We start from the raw sequence: 22,043 nt of genomic DNA on the forward strand, positions 1-22,043 counted from the left end.
TTTCAATAGGTGTCGCTCAAATACACTATCATTTAGTTTTGCCACTCGCTAATAGATGTCGCTTTTGGATAATTTAAAACAGCGTCATCTGATACAATATTATATAACATTTTCACAGCTTCATCTACTTTTCAATAGGTGTCACTGAAATTTAAGTTAATTTACTGATCAATAGATGTCACTTATCGGGTATTTTTTCAATGAAATCAGCGAACCACATTTATAAAAACCCATTTATTCATAACACTCGACATGGTTATATCCAAAAACGTCATAACAAACTTTCCTCCAGCTCCAGGTACAAATAATTGGTTTCCGTTCATATAAAAGCCCGTCGAAATTGTTAGGGGTAATCATAGTCGTATTTTAGTGTCCTTATTTTCGTACCCGTTATTTTGGCTCCCAGTCTCACGCTCTCTTATTTTCTCTCTTAACTCTCTAAATTTAATTTTATCATTAAATAATATCTCTATGATTTTACACTGAAATTTCGAACTATGACTGACCCCTAAATATTTCTATGTAGCTTAAGGATAAGAATAACTACTTACTAAAAAGTGTATCTATTTTAGAATCTACTTGGCTATAGGATTTTGATGGTTATATTTGAATACACAAAATATGTTAGTACGTAACTAAGTAATTGCCCGATGTAATAAACATTGCTATTTTTATATTGCACGTTCGTTATTTATTATGAAATTTTTGTACTGCTACATGTTTCTTAAAATTGAAGGTTCGGATTAGGACGCTAAAGAAATATTAAAATATTTTAAAACCATATTTCTGTGCCTCCAGTTAATACTAATACAACTCGGAAAGTGTTACTTTTCAAGAAATCTATTTTAAATTTGAACTAACCTAACCAACAAAAAGTTGGAAAACCCCCGACTTTGTCACTTCAAAGTTCAATGTCTCAAAAACGGCTGAACCGATTTTAATAAAACATGTCTAAGAACCATCGCTAGAAAACCTGATTTCAATCAGAAAAACCGCATTCAAATCGGTCCACCCATTTAAGAGCTACGGTGCCACAGACAGACACACATAGCGGTCAAACTATAACATCCCTCTTTTTTCGTCGGGGTTTAAAAAATCTCTTTCAGCGTAAAAGGCGTTCCTGCTAAACTAACTTACTACCTACAACAAACAAACAAACAATTAGTCAAAAATGATGTCAGCTTTTTTTTGTATGACTTTGGTAAATAAATAGAGCAGTCTTTGAGATCATCAAGGATTTCGGGTTGATGGAACAAAACCAAATGCCACAAAAAATAACAACTAGCTTACTTAAGAGTCGAGTTGTATTAGTATTCACCAGATTCACAGATTTTTATAAAAACTTATTTTTAGCTTACTCTACATTTCAGTGAACATTATAAGTTCCCGCTCTTGTAAAACAGTTAATTCCAATGAGGGCTATCGTTTTTTGTCTCACTAGATGGCGCACTGTTGCGTGAGGTTTTTAAGTATGGCTTTCAAAGTCTGTTATTACGGGCGTCAAAACAAAGTTTAGATTAAAATCTTATTTAATACACCTTAAAACCGTACTTACCATAAAAATATCGAGCATGCCACAGTGTTCCATAGTCCCCGTTTTGTTCGAAAAAAAGGGAGGACAAAGGTTTCCGAAAGACAAAACTGTCTCAAAACACAGACATTCATTGCCCCGGAACGCATATTTGCCATAATTAATTTCAGATATAACAAAATATTCACAAAATTATTCTAATTATTATATAAACCCACGTAGCTCACCCAAAAACTATGAGATTTGACATTTCGGAGACCTCACGCTACACTAGCGCCTCTAGCGGCGAATTCATACGCGATAGCCCTCATTCCATTTCATTTTTTGTGAGTTTGACTGCCTAGCAACGACAACGCACTAGCGACGATTTCTCTGTTCATTGTACGTTCGAGAAGTTAAATAAAAGTCAGTTTACCACTCGCAATATAGCGCACGGTCGTGGTAGAGCCATGGAAAACATTTTTACTGTTTATCTCTACCTCTATTTGTATGAAAAGGGAAGTACTTCTATGTACCTAAGGAAGCCTAAAAAAACTTAGTATGTTCGTAATAATTGATTTTGTTTGAGCCATCAACCGTCCAGATTTAAACTTTATGCACGCTCTAATTTAACTAAAAACCTAAGGACTATGTTCTAATTACACAGGTATGTATAAACGGTTAATATTTTTCATACAAACATTATAATAGTCAAAAATTGTTTCATACAAATTTATACTACTGGTGTCATGTCACTATTGGCACTTGGTTTTTGGAGCTATAGTATGAGAGCTTTCGAAGTAGTTAGGTTAGGTTAGGTACTTTTTGTCCTATTGACAGAAGAAGATGAAGATATAGAAGAATGAAAGTGAGACTAAATTGTCTTTAATATCACACACCAATGGCTACAAACATTCAGGTAGTTATTAAAAAGTTATTCTTTCATTATTTTTAAACGTTATAAGGAAATAGGAATAGAGCAACGCGATAGAATAGGTATAGTAAATAATTTTGAGGGTATTAGGTGTGGAGTGAGTTCATATTTCAATTGGAACTCTACTATTACTCTCAGAACGTCAGTTAATGTCTTGCAGCATAGTAGGTTAATTTGGCGTCATTTAAATAAAATAATATACGTAATAATGTCATAACTAACGCATATTTAAAATCTAAACGAATAATTTGATTGCAAAGGTAGGAAAAGTACAGACAGTGTTCCTAAAAAATATATTACAGATAAACATCGATATTTCGCGACCAAAAATGGTTTACCTACTTTAAATTACATCTAAAAATACTTACACATATATACAACATGTATCTTATTTATTAAAAAAGGAAATGTACATGTTTTGTGCCGATTAGGTATAACTTATTTCTTCAGTTAGATATATCCAAAAATCCACAAGAAGACCGGCATTTTGATCCAATATTGATTTGATAAACAATGTCCATAAGGGCTGAGGGTCATTAGTCGAGCATTTCAACTGGCTCAATTTTCGTAGTCATATTTTTTATGAATGGGCTGTAGAATTTGATGACATTTTAGATTATTTTTTAGACGCCATGTACCTACTTCTACTAGATAACCTGTAAACTGTAACAGAATCATCTTCCATGTCAACAAATATGTGCCCACGAAATAGAGATGGTGCGTATTTACGTTACCAGGTTTTGATACCAGATATTTCCTTGCAAATATACCAACCAGGTACCGACCCAATATACTTGCAAGACTTGAAAGTATTTTTCCATTAAAGTATACTGTCCCTTCAAAGCAAAATTATATATAATTTCATCTTATATTTATACACATAAGGTTCAGATTGTGCTTATACGTGAAATAAAATACTTTCAAAGTATTTTACGTCTTGATTGGAATATTTTAAATCTTATCTGTATAACGACAAGGTTTAATTTAAACTTGCAAGGAAGCAAGTATTCGACTGGTTGCGTTGGACAGAAACTACTTTGAAAGTATTTTGATACCTGGTTTCTACACCTGGTATGAGAAGGTGGACGTACTTTTAAGCCCTGGTACGCGATTTAGCACGTATAACCCATCCTTACCACGAAAATAAAAAATAAACGCTCCAATAAGAATTGCACGCGTAAAATAAAGAAACACTATTTGGGTCCATATCGACCCGCATAATTGATTATTGAAAGTCAGAATGTAACGTTTGTCAGTCAGAATGTATTGTTTGTCATATATAATAACTCTTTTTCCTTGAATTCAATAGTTAATTGTTCAGAATTGTTACAAAGCAAACCTAACCTAACTACAGTTTTCGATAGGATGACCATTTAAATAACCTAACTATAAAAAAACCATTTTTAATACAAGCTTTTTTTGCTGACTTTTTACTACTTTTTACTTTTTGTTCACTATACTTGCATTGTCACCCAAACTACATTTGCATACCGAATTTCAAGGCGATACTATTTACCATTAAAGAGATCCGTCCAGCGGAGACGATCCTGTCTGGACTACCAGGATGTCACTACTAGATTATTGTGTTGTCACGCGATTTACATAAGTATTCAAAATTTCAAGTCAATCTGACTACTGGAAGTTGGTCAAATTTAACTTGCAAGATTTAATTACAGACAGAGAGGCAACGGCACAGGTGAAACTAAATAAAAGTTTGTAAAAATTTAGAAAAAAATAACCTATGGTTTCAGTGGGAAAGAAATTATGACAATCATTACATTATGACTTGCGAAAATTATGCCAGCTTTGGCGCGCGATGATTATACATTGACATTACAAGGCACTATCTATACACGCTGGTTACAAAAATACTAGTAAATTAGGAAGGAGATTTACAATTCAAAAGATACACAACGTCCATGCCGTTCGTCGTGTATAGATGGAGCCTAACACTGTATTTATACAAAATACTACATTTTACGTGTATAAGATTTAGTAAAATTGACTGTCATGTCAAATTAGACCAGAGGTTCCCAAATTTTTTTTCTCATACATTCATTTTTACTGTTTTCGGTAGACCCCTGCTGCGACTTTTCTACTATATTCCCAATACTCCTACAACCTCAATTTTTTTTCACGTCCACGTGGACTTGTGGACAAGTGGTCTCCCTTGGACTTCCAAGGGTACACCTGGACCACTTTGGGAACCTCTGAATTAGACCGAAGTTTCAGCTGATGTGCTATTTTTCCTAGAATCACTTTTTTTTATTCCTCCACTCCAGGACTCCTTCCGCCTTACGATATCGCCCTGAAATCCGTCCAAGACGATAATATACTAAACAGATAATAAAATTATCCATTTACATTTATTGTCTAACGTGAAATAACACTAAGTTTATACGCCGAATATATAAAACTATTTATATATTAAACATCGAATTCATGCAACGAAGAAAAATACATTATAATATGTATAAAAAAGTGGTAGAAAAGTGAAAGCGGAGTTGGTACACGAAAAATATATTTACTTACCAAAACTAAGAAGCTTGTTTAGGTAACATATGTGATTTATAAAAAAAACTACTTACATCATAAGGTAATCCGCGCTTTTTCCTTAATCTAGATTATTGCTTACTATTTCTATTTCATCTATTTTTATTGTGACAACTCTTAATATTCTTATTTAAACTTCAAAACTTTGGTTAAGACCAAAAACAACTTCACTCTAAATAATATCGTTACAATAGCAATCTAGTTTACTTTTATATTATTAAAGCTTACCCACTAGACTAGACAAAAAACTTAATGTGTTCCTAACAGTTTTAATGACATCACTGTTAATTACAATAGACGGGCGTTTTTTTAAAAAAGTGTACCCTTTTTTTATTTCGTAAAAAATATGTTATTTTCCTACTCAGAATCAAAACCATAATCGATTCCGATAGTTTAAAAAATGTCCCAAAAAAAAAATGAGAGTTTTGCGACGTTTTTTTCATACACTCAGTATGGGCGTGACAAAAAATAATCTCTCTCATAAAATTTTGAATGTAAAAACGGGGACATTTTTAAACGATCGGAATCGATTGTGCTCTTGATAAGTAAGTAAGTAAGTAAGGAAAACCATATTTTTTCCAAATAAAAAAAAAGAAAGGGTACATTTTCTTTTGAAAACGTCCAGATACGAGTACGAGTAGATAATATAATAGATTATCTAGTCTTGGGCCCAGATGCATAAACTCCGCTCGCGGTGGAAACCGGAGGCCGATTTCCTAACGTTTCTGACGCTCGCGATGTCGCGATCGCAATCAAATGACAGTTTTTTTTATATGAAATCTGTCATTTTATAAACGTTAGGCAATACGGCCTCGGGCTTTAGCCGGAAAGAAATTGCTCATCGCCAAACTAGCTTCTAATTAATCGGGTGGTGTGACGTGGAACAAAACGAAATACCTAGTGAAAATTGTTTCGCTTTCCCCCCTTTTGTAACAATGTAATTTAAAATGTTTTTTCTTTTCTAGTCAAAACACTACAGCTACGAGTATTTCAGACACTGATAAAAACGTTGTCTATTTTTTTTCCTTTGGTGCAAATGGTCTCATTATTTTATAGCCTTCATTTGATATTAGCGTTTTTGTTTTTACATTTTCAAAAATTGGTAAATACAAAAATGAAATTTTGTATGCAACGTTCAACAATAAATAAATAAATGCTTTGTTTATTTTAATTTTAGATAGACAGTAACCAATGTACTTAGCGTTTTGATAGGTATGTAACTAATTAACAATGACGATTTTTTTGAGAAATAACACTGCTGATCTGGGTTCCACTTTTTGTTTGTTTTGTTTTTCTGAAACTGGTAATTTTTGACATTCATAGCCTAAATTAAATGAAGATATTTTGGATTTTACTTCGATGATCGTTAATTTATAAATTCACAGCCACTTACGCGGCTCTGCAAGGAATCCGTATTGCTTGCAACTTCCAATGAAATAAAGCCACTACAGCCTGCTCATCTGCCCAATCTATTCACCGGCGATTGTGCCAGATATTATTTTGTATTATTTCTATTATATCCTGTTAATTGGGAAATGTAATGTTAACTGTCAATGAGTAGTTAAAATCTAAAATAGTAAGAAAAATTTAAATGTGCTCTACGCATGCACGTTTGGTATCAGGGGTACCGTGCAGCATGCGAGCGTGCTCTCCATACAACGTAGGAAGGTCCCCCATTTGTTCTACAGAACTGTATTATAGAACTGGAGTTCTTGCCTTCAAATTACCTGAACAGTTCTATTATTTACAGTTTCATAGAAGATATGGCAAGTACCTAGCGTGGGTGCCATGCGTGGTTTCAAAACTTGGTGTCTTTGACGCACACCTTTGTCGGAGGGTCGTCTTCTTCAACTTCAGCCATGGTTGACAGTCGCCTTTCAAGCTCGGATTGAACTTCTTTGCTCATCAGTTTTTTATGTTTAATGCTGAAATTGTTAAAATATTTAAAAGAAAGAACGATAAATATTTATCCGTTACAACAAAATAAGAATAAAAAGAGACAAAGCGACTAATTGTAATAAAATGATCTCAACTCATAATGCTGGCCTTATAGTCAGTGCTGATCTCTCGTTAGGGCCATTGTGTGCATTGGCTATTTACGTACAGAAACCATGCATACACTGATAACAATAAATTAAAATTTCTTTTATATTTTGTAGGCAAGTATAATGTAAAACATACTTTTTCTTTCCCGATCTTGACTTCGATTCTTTCGCATCATTCTTGTTCTTCGTTTTATTGTTGACTTCTTTCCAGATTCCCGTCTTGTTCACTTCTTCTGATATGTTGATGGATTTCAGCGGGATATTCATAATATTACCATTAATAAGAGGTATTTGTAAGTTTTCTTGATATGGTGGCAGATTCTTCTCATTTGGATCCTATAAATAAAAATTATCGAAAAAATGCAAAGCAGAGAAAATTACTATAATTAGAAGTGATAAAATTGATTTAAAATATGTATCTACTTACTTTTCACTATGCTCATTAAACTATAAAGGTATAAGTGAGATGTGAGATGAAAACTTGCAGTGGACAAGGAAAGTAAAATTCTAATGGCCAAATCAAAATGCAAGAGTAACATAACACGCAATTTATTTATAAAACAGCGCACTGGTTCTACATAACGGTGGGATGACTAAATAAAGAAATGGTTATCTCAAAATATGATAGGTTTACTTCCGGCGGCATAATCTTAATATTTTTGTGAGCCATCCCACCTCAGGGTTTCCTAGTTCGCGTAACTCATCTTGATTTCTCTTGGTCATTTCTGGCATGACGTCATCCAAGATTTTGAGTTCACGTCTCGTGAACAACAAGTCCAGACTTTTTCTGATACCGATCATCACGACCAGCATAAGAGGGAACAGAATTGATGTAGAAGAGAAAGACTTTATCACCCAAAGGCAGACCAAGCAAGTCAATTGGATAGCTGTGAAGAGATGAACCCGACGAATAGGCACCTAAAACCGAAAAGTTTTTGTTCAATCAGCAGTGAGAAAATGAAAAGACAGGAAATCAAAAGAGCAAATGCTTACTTGTCTCAAGAACATGTGATCCGGTTGGTATTTCTGTGGCATGAACATAATCAGGATTCTGTCAAAGAACTGCAGTCCCTTTAATGAAGCTACTCCCATGTATAAAAAAACTCCAAATAACACCGGCATGGGGATGTGTCTTAGGACAGGAGTCAGAACGACCGACAAGCCGATTGTGAGAAATATCAGAATATGGGTGGCTCTTTGCTCTCGCACTCCCAAAAATTGCGGCTTTTCTCCTGGCGCAGCGCATTCAGATTCAACCTTTAGAGAGTTTACGTGGTTAATGCTCAACACCGTGGCAGCCACAAACCAGGGTAGCCCCATGATCGAGCAAATCTGAATTAGTATGGCTAATACAAACAAGTCAAGATGATAGCCGCAACCCTTCTTTAGTTTGTTTTCCTTTCGGTTAACGATGACGGCCGTTATTTGCTGGTCCATAAAGATTAATATAGTACCCAATATAGCTGGTAATATCGCCACCAATGCGGACCAGACAGGATTCCCGTTAAATGGAGTTATCACCCAATTTCTTGTCGGAAGCGTCGGTTTAAACTCTGATGGAACCTCTAATTTTGGAGTCTTCACTCCAACTTTGTAATCGAGAAAAGACATGGACAAAATGGCAATGATGACGGAAAAGTCACTAATAACTTGCCGTATCTGAAAAAGAAAAATAGTTTTTAATTTTTGTAAATCGGTAAAGTTGCGGGACGCAGAACGTGGTTACTTTTAATGAGCTCCCGACATTTCGATGCAGTTGCTTGAATCATAATTACGGGTAGAAATGAAAAAAAAAACCATGAACAATTAAAAAATGTGTAAGTTTTTTATTTGATTTTACCTTAGAGGGGAAGAATAAAGCGTTTTTAAAATCCTTCAAAATGATTGATATGGTGAAAGTACCCAGAAATAAAATTATGGACATCAAAAAAACGTCCGGTACATAAACTTTCGTTTCACATCCTCCGCCTGCCAAAGTTCCGTTGTATAACTGAAAGAAGACAACTTAATAAAAGTGGAGCCACTTTTAGGGAAACTATTAAGTGGGGCGACGTGGACATAAGGTCGGAATTAATTATATCGCGGGCTACCTGGCATGACTCTCTATCGACTGTGGTCCAATTAAAATGTTGAGGTACTATAGAGTAATTGCTCGGCAAACAGTAACACTCGTAATTGAGGACTTCGTCGGGGCGCGTCTTTAAAGGATATTTCTTTCCGATGGAAATTACATTTTCCACTGCCTGAAATTAAACAGAGCTATCAAGCCAGATCGCTAAAATATTTTATATTTCTTGGCGTACAACCGTACCTTATAGATAAATATGAATGCTATTAAGGTGGCGAAGTTTTCTTCAGTAAATCTTGTGATGTAGCAAACGAGTGCGCTAGCATCTATGGCCACGAGTGTTATTAGAATAATGGCCGTCCATGTGCCGATACAAAATCTAAACGACATATAATCCCATTCGAGTTGCTTGCAAAATTCATATACTATGGTTTCAAACACCAATACAGGTCCCGTCGAACCTAATATCGTTAAAGGCTGCCCTGAAAAGAATCCATAGCCCATACCACATATAAATCCTGAAACCAAGGATTCCATCGCAGCCATATTTTTTCCTGTCGCTTCTCCTAACAATCCTCCAAAAGTTATTATAGGCGATAAACAAGCAAAATATAGAAATATCCAAGAAGCTATACATTGAATTGCCAGGGCATCTTTAAAGTCGGACCAATACCAAGGGATCTTTCTTTTTAGATCGTTTAATAGGCCACCAAAAAGTCTCCCTGATCTAGAAAGTCCTGATTCTTCTCTTTGCTTTTGCTCTTCTTCTTCTTCATCCATTTCTTCTTTTGGATTATTCTCATTTGGTCGTTTCCGAGGATCTTGTGAAGGAATAGCAGCTGGAGGTTCTATGCGAATAGTCGGATCCCATTCTCCGGGTGGTAAAACTGTTACTGCATCAAGGAATTCATCGATACCCGCCAATAAATGGTCTCGTTTTTTTGCTCGGTAGGCCACTTCATGGAATATTTCATCTGACATCAGTGTTGCCATAGCCCGACCGATTTCGTGGAAACTTGAGTTGCTATTTGGTGGCCCGAGTAAGACAAACATGAAGCGTGTTGGTACAGGAACCTCCGTTAAGTCACCCATTATTGTTGCTGATTTGAGCCTAACAAAGGCAGATAGTGTTTTTTCTAAAAAATCGACTTCCCCAACAAGGATGTTCGAAGCCTCGGCTCCAGGTGGTATTTTACGCATAAAATGCGTGTTACATTTATGATTTATGTCACCATTCATTGGAAGGTCACCAGAACTATGGTTTCGAAGCATTGATAAACTGCTCGGACTTTTAACTATCCCTTCTTCATTTGTTGCACCTGAAAAGTAAATGAACATTGTGATTATTCCATATTTAAGAATATTTCTAACATCGAATTAAAAAAAAAAAACATAAGTATAAACAATGTAGGTAAGCGTATTAGAATCACGTCGATATGAGGTACCTATAAATATAAAACTATATAAACATGTCGGTACAACTTTCTAATACAAAATCGTATCTAAAATATTTTTACATATTGATGACACAAAATATCCAAGAAATATTAAGAAGCAACTAAAAAAAGCGTAGGTACATTAGAAAAAATACTTTAGCGAAAAACAATTGAAGATGGTAAACTAAGTTTATGTCGGAAGAAAAATAAGGCAATGAACAACGAAGTTAAGGATGAGCGGTTACCCGCGTTAGGGATGCCTAGAAAACGACTGAATTCTCCTTTTTGGGAGTGGCCACTTGCTGAACTGCCTTCTTCAACTGTAATACAATATCAGTGTTTCATAATGATGTAAATTATTATTATTATCTAGCATAATCTAAATCTAAATCTTAATCATCTTAAAATATACACGAATAATAAATTAGCTTCAAGTGCGTGTGTGTCAGTCATATGGCGTGAGGTGGTGTCACATAGTTTTGTTTATAGCACACGCTTCGCTGACCTGGCACAGCTAGATAGGAGCCCCTGGTGTCGGTCGCTTGGAGAAGAGCGGTGTTTGGCGATGAGGCCCTACAACTCGAGCTGGATCGTCGAGACCCACCGTCCTGGAAATCTAGGGTACCGCCACAACAGTTTTGTAATCAAGACAAGAACATGCACTTAGAAATGTAAGAGAATAACAGGATATAAGACCAGATAGGTTAGTTTGCAGATTGTTAGTTATAGGACTTCGAACAAAGTTATACTCACTTTTACAGGAGGAGTGATTTCGTCCAATGTCAGCAAGAGACCTGATCAGTGGTAGTCGGGACATATTATTATGATTTCTCCTCTCATGCTGATGCCTGTGCCTCCTTAATAAGGCATCTTTGACCTTTTCTCTACTGTCGTAACCTAAGCACCCATCAGCTACCATGTGATCTAGAACAGTGTCAGCTACTTGTTCCAAGCAGTTCGCTTCTATATCCAAAATTACAGGGCCATTCAGAATGAGGCTTCTAAGTTCAAACAGTGAGTGCAATGATAGAGTAGCGACGTGAGGTTTTGACCATCTATTGCCACCTTCTTCTACATCTTCCTCAAATTTTATCCAGCGAGCCGTTTCCTTCCATTCAAGCTCATCGCCATCTTTAACCAGTTCTTCCATTTCAGAGAAAAGTGGATGAGATTCAAGAGTGGCATCATCGATGTCTTCTCCAAGTATAAATTGCACTCTTTGGGCAGGAGGTGTAACTGAAAAAATATTAAATGTTTTACAAAGTGGTATGCCATAATTCAGCCAGGAATATATTGTGTCACAATACGTCTATCAAGATCGTAAAAAGAAAAAAGTGTGAAACGGACAATGATGCCTAGTTTTATGAGAAAAGTTTCATGCTTTGTGGTTTCACGACCTAATGAATGATGAATAATGGAGAATCATAAACATGGCTGAGGGATTTCGGCTGCTTATCAGAAAGAACATAGATTCACAGCAACGTCCTTTAAGATGGGCGTAGGAAGTGACATGCTTGAAAAAGTTTGAACAATATCGCATTATTAAATAATAATAGAATGTAAATTACAAAACAAGGAAATTGGACCGAAGTTAGGACGCTTACGTGTTTCGCCATCTTCTGTCACGCTCAATCTTCTACCTCGGGGCAATATGGGAGGCCCTAAGAATAGGCATAATAATTTTGAAATTTATTCTACTAAGTACAAATTATTTTAAAAGTGGTATTTTTTATCAAATAGCTGGCAAACTAGCATTCGGGTCTCCTGATGGTAAGCGATCACCGCCACCCATGGACACCTACAGCATAATTAGGACTGCTGATATAAGAATAATTCAATAGGTTTTTGTAAACTGGCTAGGCGTGCACGTTATTTTTATTCTGTAGAAGAAATACCTAGATATTAGATCATGGACAGGGATTCCAACCGGGTCTAAATATCGCGAGCTCATAAAAAAATCTATAACTCGTTTAAATATCAAAGTGTTCCCTCAAAAAAGTGATTTAAATCGGAATAAAATTGATAAAACAGAACCGTAAATAAAGGAAAACTATTTCCTCGAAGGTCCTTTCAAATTACAGCTTTACTCAAAGCTAACGAAGCTCCTTGTGTCGTATTAATGGAAGGTTTATACAAGGTCATGACCCAATACATTCAATGTATATTTTAAAATAGCTTATATAAGAGGCATAGAGATATCTATAAGAAAAACTGTTATCATAATTATGTGCATACGAGAGATCCTGTTACCTGCATGCAAATGTTGAATAAATGAATATTATAAAAATAACAAGTTAAACCATTGTCAGTGAAATGAATTTTTAATTAAAAGGGAAGTTTATTTTGTGTGATTATACGATTAATTGCACTTATGTGTATTTTGTTAGTCTTAATTAATATGACAATTGATTTTAATAATATTGTAAGGATTTTAAATATGCTTTTGTTCATGCAGTTTAAATAGCACCAAGATACTTTTTAATCGTAAAATCTGGTCACCTTTCGGGACTTTGGGATTGTTAAGACGAAATTCCTTATTTAGCGCCCTTAAGACATTGAATTGAATTAATAAGATGTTCGCATAACATGCAGCATTGATTGGTCTGATTAGGTCAGTCTGTAGCCTAAATAGAACAAAGATATTTTGACTTAAAATTTGACAGACATTCCTTGAGGACCACAGAGACACTTTAGATCGGACTTCCCAAACTTCCCAATAAGTTTATATTCTTCCACAAAACCCCGGACTTGAGGCAGTAACCAATCTCATTACTCATTAATTTGATTACTAAAGCGAAACTGACTTCACCCGCAGAGCTTTGATCGAATCACTTCGCTACTAATAAGTATAAGTGAACCTTAATTGCACTGCCGAGAGCTCAATTCATTGCAATTAATTTAGCTTAAGTATAGTATGATAATTATTTTCTTGTTACAAATAATGTGGACTTAATAGAGAAATCAGTGGCGTAGAGAGAATATTTGTGCTTTTAGTGGTCATGTTTAAAATAAATAAATAAATATCATCATGGCATGGGACACTTGACTGACACCCGACTTCCCGAAGGAGGGTTATGTTTTTCGAGTCATAATCAGTTAAATAATATCAACATACCAGGTCGATCATCCTTCTCCCCGTTACGGTGGTGGTGTTTGTGCTTCCGATGCGAGTGCCTTCGCGCGGGTACGTGCACTCCCACGAACACCGTGTGGGCTCTATGACCTGTAAAATAAAGCGAATGTAACGGCCTTAATTAGAATGTTGGGGGACGTTTACGACACAGACTATAAAGGGATTTGGATGAAATTGAGATTGGGCGTTCTATTTTTAAATTTAATGAAATTTTCACGAGCGCGAGTCGGCGGGTGGTGTTTTGTCGATGGCCAGTATTAAAGGAAGACAATATTATAATACTGCCTTATTAAAACTCGGTATAATAAATTAGTTATTTATGTGGCTGGTGCATAATGCCTAATTATGTATAGCCGCATACATAACTTTATCTACATGCATATCATAAGTTTTCTATAATATGTTCAGATATGGCCTGTATTTTTAAGTTAGTGTTACTGATAACTAGTTTGAAGTACCTACCAAAGCTTAAATAAAACAGATAATAAAAACCTAAAGTTTTATTTATAATAATAATTATTATCTATATTCATGTCATAAGTTTTCTACAATATGTACAGATATGCATTGTTAAAAAAAATATTACCGATACTTTAATGTACAGATGCACTGTACTTTAATGTAAGATGCACCCGCAGATACCAGGTTTCTTAATAAAGGCCATTTGATAGTCGTTTCTGAACATATAATAGGGAAGTTATGATATGCATGTAGATAAAATAATATAAATATTGATTGAAGTGATTGATAAGTAATATAAAACAAAGTTGCCTCTCGCTGTCGTCTCTCCGTATGTATAATTATGTATGTATAAACCGTACCTATGTAAGCTTAGATTTTTCAACTAAACAACGAATTTAATGCCGTTTTCATCAATAGATAATTATTCCTTACATCTCTAAGTTAAACATCAAGCTGGCTAGGACTAAGTACCTGTTTCAGTTCATAAAGTTCGGTGTCAGAAAAGAATAAAACGTTTAAATTTTTTCTTTAACACTGACTCACGATTTATTGGCTTATTGTTTTTTTTAAATATCCTAAATATTAATGAAGACTTAAGGATTAACTCAATTATTTTTAGATTTCTTTAGGGATTTATATACAGGGTTCCTTTTCAAAATAATAATATATCCTTTTACGTAAGATGTTTAGCGGCTGTAAACGCTTTTAGCATAAATATTTATATAAATATAAATGTTTGATATAATTGATAATTTTCGCATACAAAAAAGTGACAATTATGTCGGACTGTAGCACTTGTAACATTTCCGATACAGGGGCCTGTTTATCAGTTATTCCACAAAGTACAATGCCACTTCTATGCGGTCTGATTTTTTTTTTTTATTCGACTGTATGGAAAACGAGCAAGTGGGCCTCCTGATGGTAAGAGATCACCACCGCCCATAAACACCTGCAACACCAGAGGTATTGCAGATGCGTTGCCAACCTAGAGGCCTAAGATGGGATACCTCAAGTGCCAGTAATTTCACCGGCTGTCTTACTCTGCACCCTGAAACACAACAGTGCAAGCACCGCTGCTTCACGGCAGGATTAGCGAGCAAGATGAAGATAATTAAACTCCATTGAGTACCTACCTTCAAGATGTTGCTACAGTATTCTTGACCTTCCAAAACAGGAGGGTAGGGTCCCGAGAATACGATTCTCGAGGTTTATTATCCTCGTATTGTGTTCCTTGTTAACCCGAGTATCCATGTCAAAGGACCCAAGGAGACCTTGAAGATGACTTTGCAATGCATTGTTTTGGTTGAGTAGGTAATTGGGCAGTTTCAATGGCAAAAAAAAAGAATTTAGTCCGTCAGTTATAGATGAAATATAGGACATGTGTTTTTAGGGTTCCGTAGCCAAATGAAAAAAACGGAAACCTCATGGATTCGTCATGTCTGTCTGTCTGTCTGTCCGTCCGTATGCCACAGCCACTTTTTTCCGAAACTATAAGAACAATACTATTGAAACTTGGTAAGATGTATTCAAAACTTCTTTTTTCATCAAACCCATACGTGTGGGGTATATAGATAGGTCTTCAAAAATGATATTGAGGTTTTTAATATATTTTTTTTCTAAACTGAATAGTTTGCGCGAGAGACACTTCCAAAGTGGTAAAATGTGTGTCCCCGGGCCCCCTGTAACATCTAAAATAAGAGAATGATAAACTAAAAAAAATATATGATATACATTGCAATTGCCATGCAAACTGCCACCGAAAATTGGTTTGAACGAGATTTAGTAAGTAGTTTTTTTAATACGTCATAAATCGTAAAGTAAAGGAAACTTTTATAGTATGTTACTTGCTGCTACGGAACCCTTAATAGGCGAGTCCGATTCGCACTTGTGGCCGCTTTTTTTAATCAAACAAAAAATGAGATGAAGCCTGTCGATTCGATTTGTAGCATTCGAACATGGCGGATTGCTCTGCGGCTGCTCAAGGAATGTTATAATTTCAATCTTAAAATTTAAGTATTACAAGCATTTATTTTACTTGATCCGTTTGTTATTGGTTGTTTTCGGGTCAAATCTTGCCAGTTCATTTTGACCCACTTCCGTCCAGTGATCGGATCGACTTGAAATTTGGTATACTCGTACATAATGTAAATTGGATGACAATGCAAGTACAGTCAACAAAAACAGCCAGCAAAAAAAGCTTGTATTAAAAATTATTTTTCCCTTCTCATGCTCGTAAAGTTCGTGTTTATGCTGGATCAAGGCGACATAAAACGACTTTTTATGCTATAGTGCATAAAGTAAAATCTTCGTCTGAGACCAAGGCAATCAGGTGTAAACAGCCACAAACAAAGAGGTATCTACATATTTTTTTAAATAATTTTTAATTTATATAAAACTAAAAATCAATCAAATCAATCAAAATAGATCAATAAAACTAAAAATTTATAATTATTGATTAATAAAAGGCACATAGTAAGTAAACAATTGTTTCCACTGCTGCTATTTCTTTTCCTCGCCGTCGAAGTGAAAAGCAGTGTAAAACTCGAGCATTAAACCCATTTTCCCCTCAACGTGTCTATCCACTATACGAACGTCTTGGGTAAAATGGCTCGTTTTATGCTCTTGTTGTACCTACAATAATAAACAAGTTAACTTTTATAGGGACAAATAGACCAACTAATAAATGAGCGAGAGCCATAGGTTTCCATTCCTTTAGAGTATCTAAGGTACTGGAAGTTTACGGGAAGTTTAAGATGCCCTTATGAGTAGGGTGCAATAACTCATAAGCCAACGCGTGAATCGCTAACCGTTTTATTCGCTCACAATGAAGCAGGTGCCATACCCCTAAAGGCATTTCAGGCGTTTATAAGGGCGCTTGGAAGAGCATTGTCAAATTTCCGGGAAATACTAGAGGTGAGACGTACTAGGCAAAACGCGGACTGAGTCTTGCGAGTACGCGTCCACAAAAAGACTAGATCCAAAGACTAGATCCAAAGACAGGTCCACGAGTATCTACGAGTACTTAACTCAATTGACACATTGCGTAAACAAAATGATTCCCGTAAATACGCTCCCGTGATTGCGTATACATCGTACTAGTTTTAGTAGTTTTACGAATATTTTCGAACAAAATCGAATCGAATTCCACGTCACAGTTCAGTCTTCACACTTCATATTTTTTTAATTTTAACTTCAATTAAATACCGACTAAAAACTTCCCTTCATACTTCATACAGGCTTAGGACTGTCAGCAATTTTTATAAATTTTTCAATTAAAAAGTGTACATAACAGCTTGTTTTCAAGTTGGCGGAACGTTGTCAGCCGCCGTACTCCTAAATACTCGTACGCTAAAAGAATCGCGGGCGGGAACGCGTACTCACGCGTCCAAGCCAAAACCGATTCCAAAAACCTATTCCAGTAAATACGTCTCACCTCTAGGAAATACGCGTAGGAATTCCCAACCAAGAAAGCTCATTATAGTAGAATAGGCTATAAAAAACGTTAGACTTTGTGTGTCTAAAGGCAATTTAACAGCTTTTGGAGGCAAAGCTAACGATGATTGAAGGTATGTTATGGAAAATTTGGTAACATTAAGCTACTCGTGGTGGCTTAGTGGTTTGAGCTATGTCCTCTCTAGCAGAGGGTTGCGAGTTCAAGCCTATGGGCTCGCATCTCTATGTTTTTACTTATATGCAAAATTATATTTGCAATTTTTCTTCAGCTTGTGAAGGAAAACTTAAATGTGTGTGTGAAGTTCTCAATCCGAATTGATACTGCGCGGGAACTACACTCTTATTCTGAGAGGAGGTCTGTGCCCCGCGTTGGGATGTATGTAGACCGGATGATGATGATGAAATCGTAATCGCATGATGTAAAACGTGAATGGGCTCCCGATAATGACTGGAATACAGTGTTTTTGTATGTAAATCTAAAAATAAATTTTCGACACATATATCATAAGCACTATGTTCGAAAACCGTAAATTATGACCAACATAAAGATAAACTGTTCTGTTATAGCAAATTTATTATCTGTGGAAATGTTATTGCTGCAAAATAATAACATCGAAGTCGAAGTTCTATTAAGTAATCAAAATAATCAAAGAAAAGGAAATAAAGAAAGGTCATGATATTAATTACGTAATTTACACGTTATTTAACAAGAGCAAGATTAACAAGAATACAATGAGGTTAAATGAGACGGCGAACAAGAAAACTGCTTCGTTATATTGTCGCTGATTACGAGTAGGTACTTCGCCAGTTCGCCACAAAGAACGCCCCCAAGGCTTTCATATGGAACCCTGATTAAATATAGGGTTTATGACGAAGCATTCGACGTTTTTATTCCTTTCGATAATGTAAGCAAGGTATTATTTTTCATCATCAAAACAAAAAAATAAGATCAAAGAAAACCTGATTTCAAATTTAAAAAAAACCGCATTCAAATCGGTCCACTCGTTTAAGAGCTACGGTGCCACAGACAGGCACACATTCTTTATTTCTTTCCAAAATATCGGGTATTGTGACAAATGTAGAGGCCTCTCAGTAGACGTTTATATTTTATTATGTTGATCCTGTGTCAGGAGAACTCGTTCTACTGTTAATGGTGTAATTGTGCAGTTAAAAAAAATAAAATTTTACTTATCGAAAATACAAACTGAGACATGGATACACAGACGCTGGACAAAGCGCTGGTCCAGCGGTGGTGTAGTGGTTATAGCACGTAGCACGGATTGCTGAGGACCCGGGTTCGATTCCGAGCGCTGGTCTCTTTTTCTGGTTTTTCTGTGCATCCATGTCTCAGTTTGTATTTTCGATATGGTTTCACGGGATACCCGTAAAAGTAACAAATTTGGAGTTGAAATAAAAAATACAAAAAGACTCCAAAAAAAAAAACAATCAAAATTTTACTTCTAATATATGTGATTATATCATACATTGTAGCAAATTGGGAAGAGAAAACGACTAATGAAAATTTTCTCGATAGATTTGAACTCCAAAGTAGAGTCCAAACTATCTTATTTCAAAACTAAAAGAACTACTTACCACTATTTTTTCAGGTAACAGGCTGATGTTATGTAGCAAACTTATTGAGTGTTTAACATACTGGGGTAATAAATGAAATTGGGATTAAAAAAATGCTTGCCTAAGTGGAGTAGGTATACTTAATTTTCGTGATAATCTAGTCGTTCGTGGTCGCTGCTATTTGTGCCACGATTAAATAACAATTCACACACCATTAGTAATGCGAATAGCGAAAATAGCCCCCATTTTCCTTCATGCAGATTGAGACAAATTGTTGGCAACCCCAACACTAAGGTACAGCACTACCTCGATTGCCGATTCTTTGTTAGAATTAAGATTTTTCCCTTCCCTTCTCTGTGCACCTGTGCGAGCGCAATACACGTTTCTACCGAGTGAGAATTCAATTTTATTTTTTAAATCCCCAGCACGCCTTAAGCTAGCCCTATCAATTAAATACAGTGCCTGCTCAACACAAATATAAAGCCGAAGTACAGTCAAGAAACGAAAATTGAACAGTTAAATCCAAACCACGCAAGAATAATCTCTTGGTGATAGAATCCAGAAGAGCTTTGCATTTGCAACCGTGTGCTACTTGCGCTGCTGGCTGTACTATTTCGCGCCCACTGAATGCATAATGTTACCTACATTAGCGTCGAGTGCTTGATATTCTCGGAAGAAATGAATGACATGATTTTAATGCAGTCGATTAATACTTTATTCCGGGTGCGATGAATATTTTAAAGATAAGTGAATTTAACCCCGCGGGAGTACCTTATCCTCAAGGGCCCAAGCGAAGCCAAGTACTACTTTGGTTAGTCATCATTATATTGTTCTGTCATATGACTGTGTACTCGTATGCAAATAATAAGATTCGCACTTGGAGATTTTTACTTAGACTCTTCTGTTTTATCAATACCCTTAGTTAAGTTAGTGTCAAAAATACCAAACATAACAAAATACTTAAGTTCTAAGTCAACTAGGTACGGCAAACGGCATTAGAAAAATATTATCGATCACGATTTTATAAGTCTAAGCAGGTCAAATACGAAGTTCTCCTTTGATCTCTATAGTTCTCAACTTTGCGGCTAACCCGTTATTGGAATGCGATTTATGGGCAATATCGTCTAAGGCAGTCTAAGCTTCGAAAATCCAAGGAGTTATATAAAAGGCGTATAAACATATGAATTTTCCCACTTTTATGAGACAGTGAGTAGAGAGGATTTTCTAGTACTCTGTCTCACGTTTTATTTGTATCTGTGGTACCACAGACTACATAATACTTACTACACTAAACCTACTACATTATACTTGGTTCAAGCCGTGGTGTTCTAGTGGTTTGACCTATGGCCTCTCAAGCAGAGGATTGTGGGTTCAAACCCCGGATCGCACCTCTAAGTTTTTCGAAATTCGTGTGCGGAATTACATTTGAAATTTACCACGAGCTTTACGGTGAAGGAAAAACATCGTGAGGAAACCTGCACAAACCTGCGAAGCAATTCAACGGTGTGTGTGAAGTTCCCAATCCGCAATGGGCCCGCGTGGGAACAACTGCCCAAGCCCTCTCATTCTGAGAGGAGGCCTGTGCCCTGCAGTGGGACATATATAGGCTGGGATGATGATGATGATGATCTCCGGCCTATCATACGTCTCACAGTTGGGAACAGGCGTCCTTTCAGGATAAGAACGCTTGGGTTGTATTCTTAACGTGACGTGGGTACAGCGCGAGTCGGGAATTTCAAATTCAATTCAAAACTCAGAGGCACGAGCTTGGGATCGATGCCACGATTAGCAATGTACAAGTTGCAGAGAATAAACACACACTGGTACATATACGAGTAGAATTAAATAAATTGTAAACTACGGAACCCTAAAACCAGTTTATTTTCTAGGAAAATGGGTTAAATAATGTCTTGATTATATCCCCCCGCCTGTTGAATCGTCTGCCTCCGTAACAAATTATCGATTGAGATGGGACCACTTTTGCTACGAATATACAAGTATAGAGACACGGGTTTCCCCTACATTTCGCCCTTCTGACCCATTTTCGTTTACCCGATTTGTCAAGACACGCCACACACACCCCACTGGATCCTAAACGAAAGTGCATTGAGGTGGTTCTGTTAAACTGATAGATCTTGCTAAAATGGTTGACGGCAACTAAAAATCCATAGCGGTTGCAATGAAGCATCAAAATATTCCTAACACGTTTTCGGCTTGGGCATTGGTCTGTATTATCCAAAAGAACCTAAAAGTTACCAAAAGCTATATTTTTGGGACAGTAATGATTGGAAATATTTTTAACATGTTTATTTCCTGTTATACCTGTAGACGACATTTTGAATTACGTCTTCACCAAAGAAGGGAATATTTTAGGGGTCCGCAACTTAATAGGAAATAATTATTTGCTAAAAATTTCATTTTTTATCCAAGCTTTTTTGCTGACAGTACTTTTTGTTGACACTTGCATCTTAACTTCATTTCCACACTAAAAAGTCGATGCCATTAACCGTTGAGGAGTACCGTCCTGTGCATGCGATCCTGGCCGAACTAACAGGATGTCACTGCCAGATTATTGTATTATCACCAGATTATTATTAAATATACCCGGATAACTCACGTCTTAAATCGAGTTTAGCTCGACATGTTTCGGGCTAATCCGTAGCCCTTCGTCTTCGGAGCAACGCGACTCAGCGGCTGCTGCAACACGCGCACTGCGCGCCGCCGCTCTGCTCGCGCGACTACCCGACGAAACTGACACCGGCACACAACTACCCACGTTTTCATCAACATTTTCATTACAACTGTCAAACTCTATTTAAGACGTGAGTTATCCGGGTCAATATATTTAATATGAGTGAGTCTCACGGTAGTTTCATG

At 36.2% G+C, this 22,043-nt stretch overlaps 1 protein-coding gene across 7 annotated transcripts in view; it reads right to left on the bottom strand.

Annotated features, from left to right (window-relative positions):
• Positions 1–215: 215 nt before the first annotated feature.
• The window catches only part of Ndae1 (Na[+]-driven anion exchanger 1), a 93,793-nt gene continuing 71,965 nt past the window's right edge, over positions 216–22,043 (bottom strand). For 2 of the 7 annotated variants that reach the window (XM_074085308.1, XM_074085309.1), the window contains exons 3-15: positions 13,662–13,769; positions 12,151–12,207; positions 11,300–11,782; positions 11,052–11,162; positions 10,792–10,866; positions 9,354–10,429; positions 9,133–9,285; positions 8,883–9,032; positions 8,036–8,701; positions 7,718–7,960; positions 7,179–7,378; positions 6,823–6,922; positions 216–4,752 (exon numbers count right to left, since the gene is read on the bottom strand). In XM_074085308.1, coding sequence (XP_073941409.1) covers positions 4,660–4,752; positions 6,823–6,922; positions 7,179–7,378; positions 7,718–7,960; positions 8,036–8,701; positions 8,883–9,032; positions 9,133–9,285; positions 9,354–10,429; positions 10,792–10,866; positions 11,052–11,162; positions 11,300–11,782; positions 12,151–12,207; positions 13,662–13,769 — 3,515 coding nt within the window. In that variant the 3' untranslated portion in view covers positions 216–4,659. Of the gene's footprint in view, positions 4,753–5,032; positions 6,923–7,178; positions 7,379–7,717; positions 7,961–8,035; positions 8,702–8,882; positions 9,033–9,132; positions 9,286–9,353; positions 10,430–10,791; positions 10,867–11,051; positions 11,163–11,299; positions 11,783–12,150; positions 12,208–13,661; positions 13,770–22,043 lie in introns of all 7 variants that reach the window. The other 5 variants (XR_012451233.1, XM_074085310.1, XM_074085312.1 and 2 more) reach the window with 5 other exon arrangements.

This window comes from Choristoneura fumiferana, chromosome 3 (genome assembly GCF_025370935.1).
Source record: "Choristoneura fumiferana chromosome 3, NRCan_CFum_1, whole genome shotgun sequence".
Classification (NCBI taxonomy): Eukaryota; Metazoa; Arthropoda; class Insecta; order Lepidoptera; family Tortricidae; genus Choristoneura; species Choristoneura fumiferana.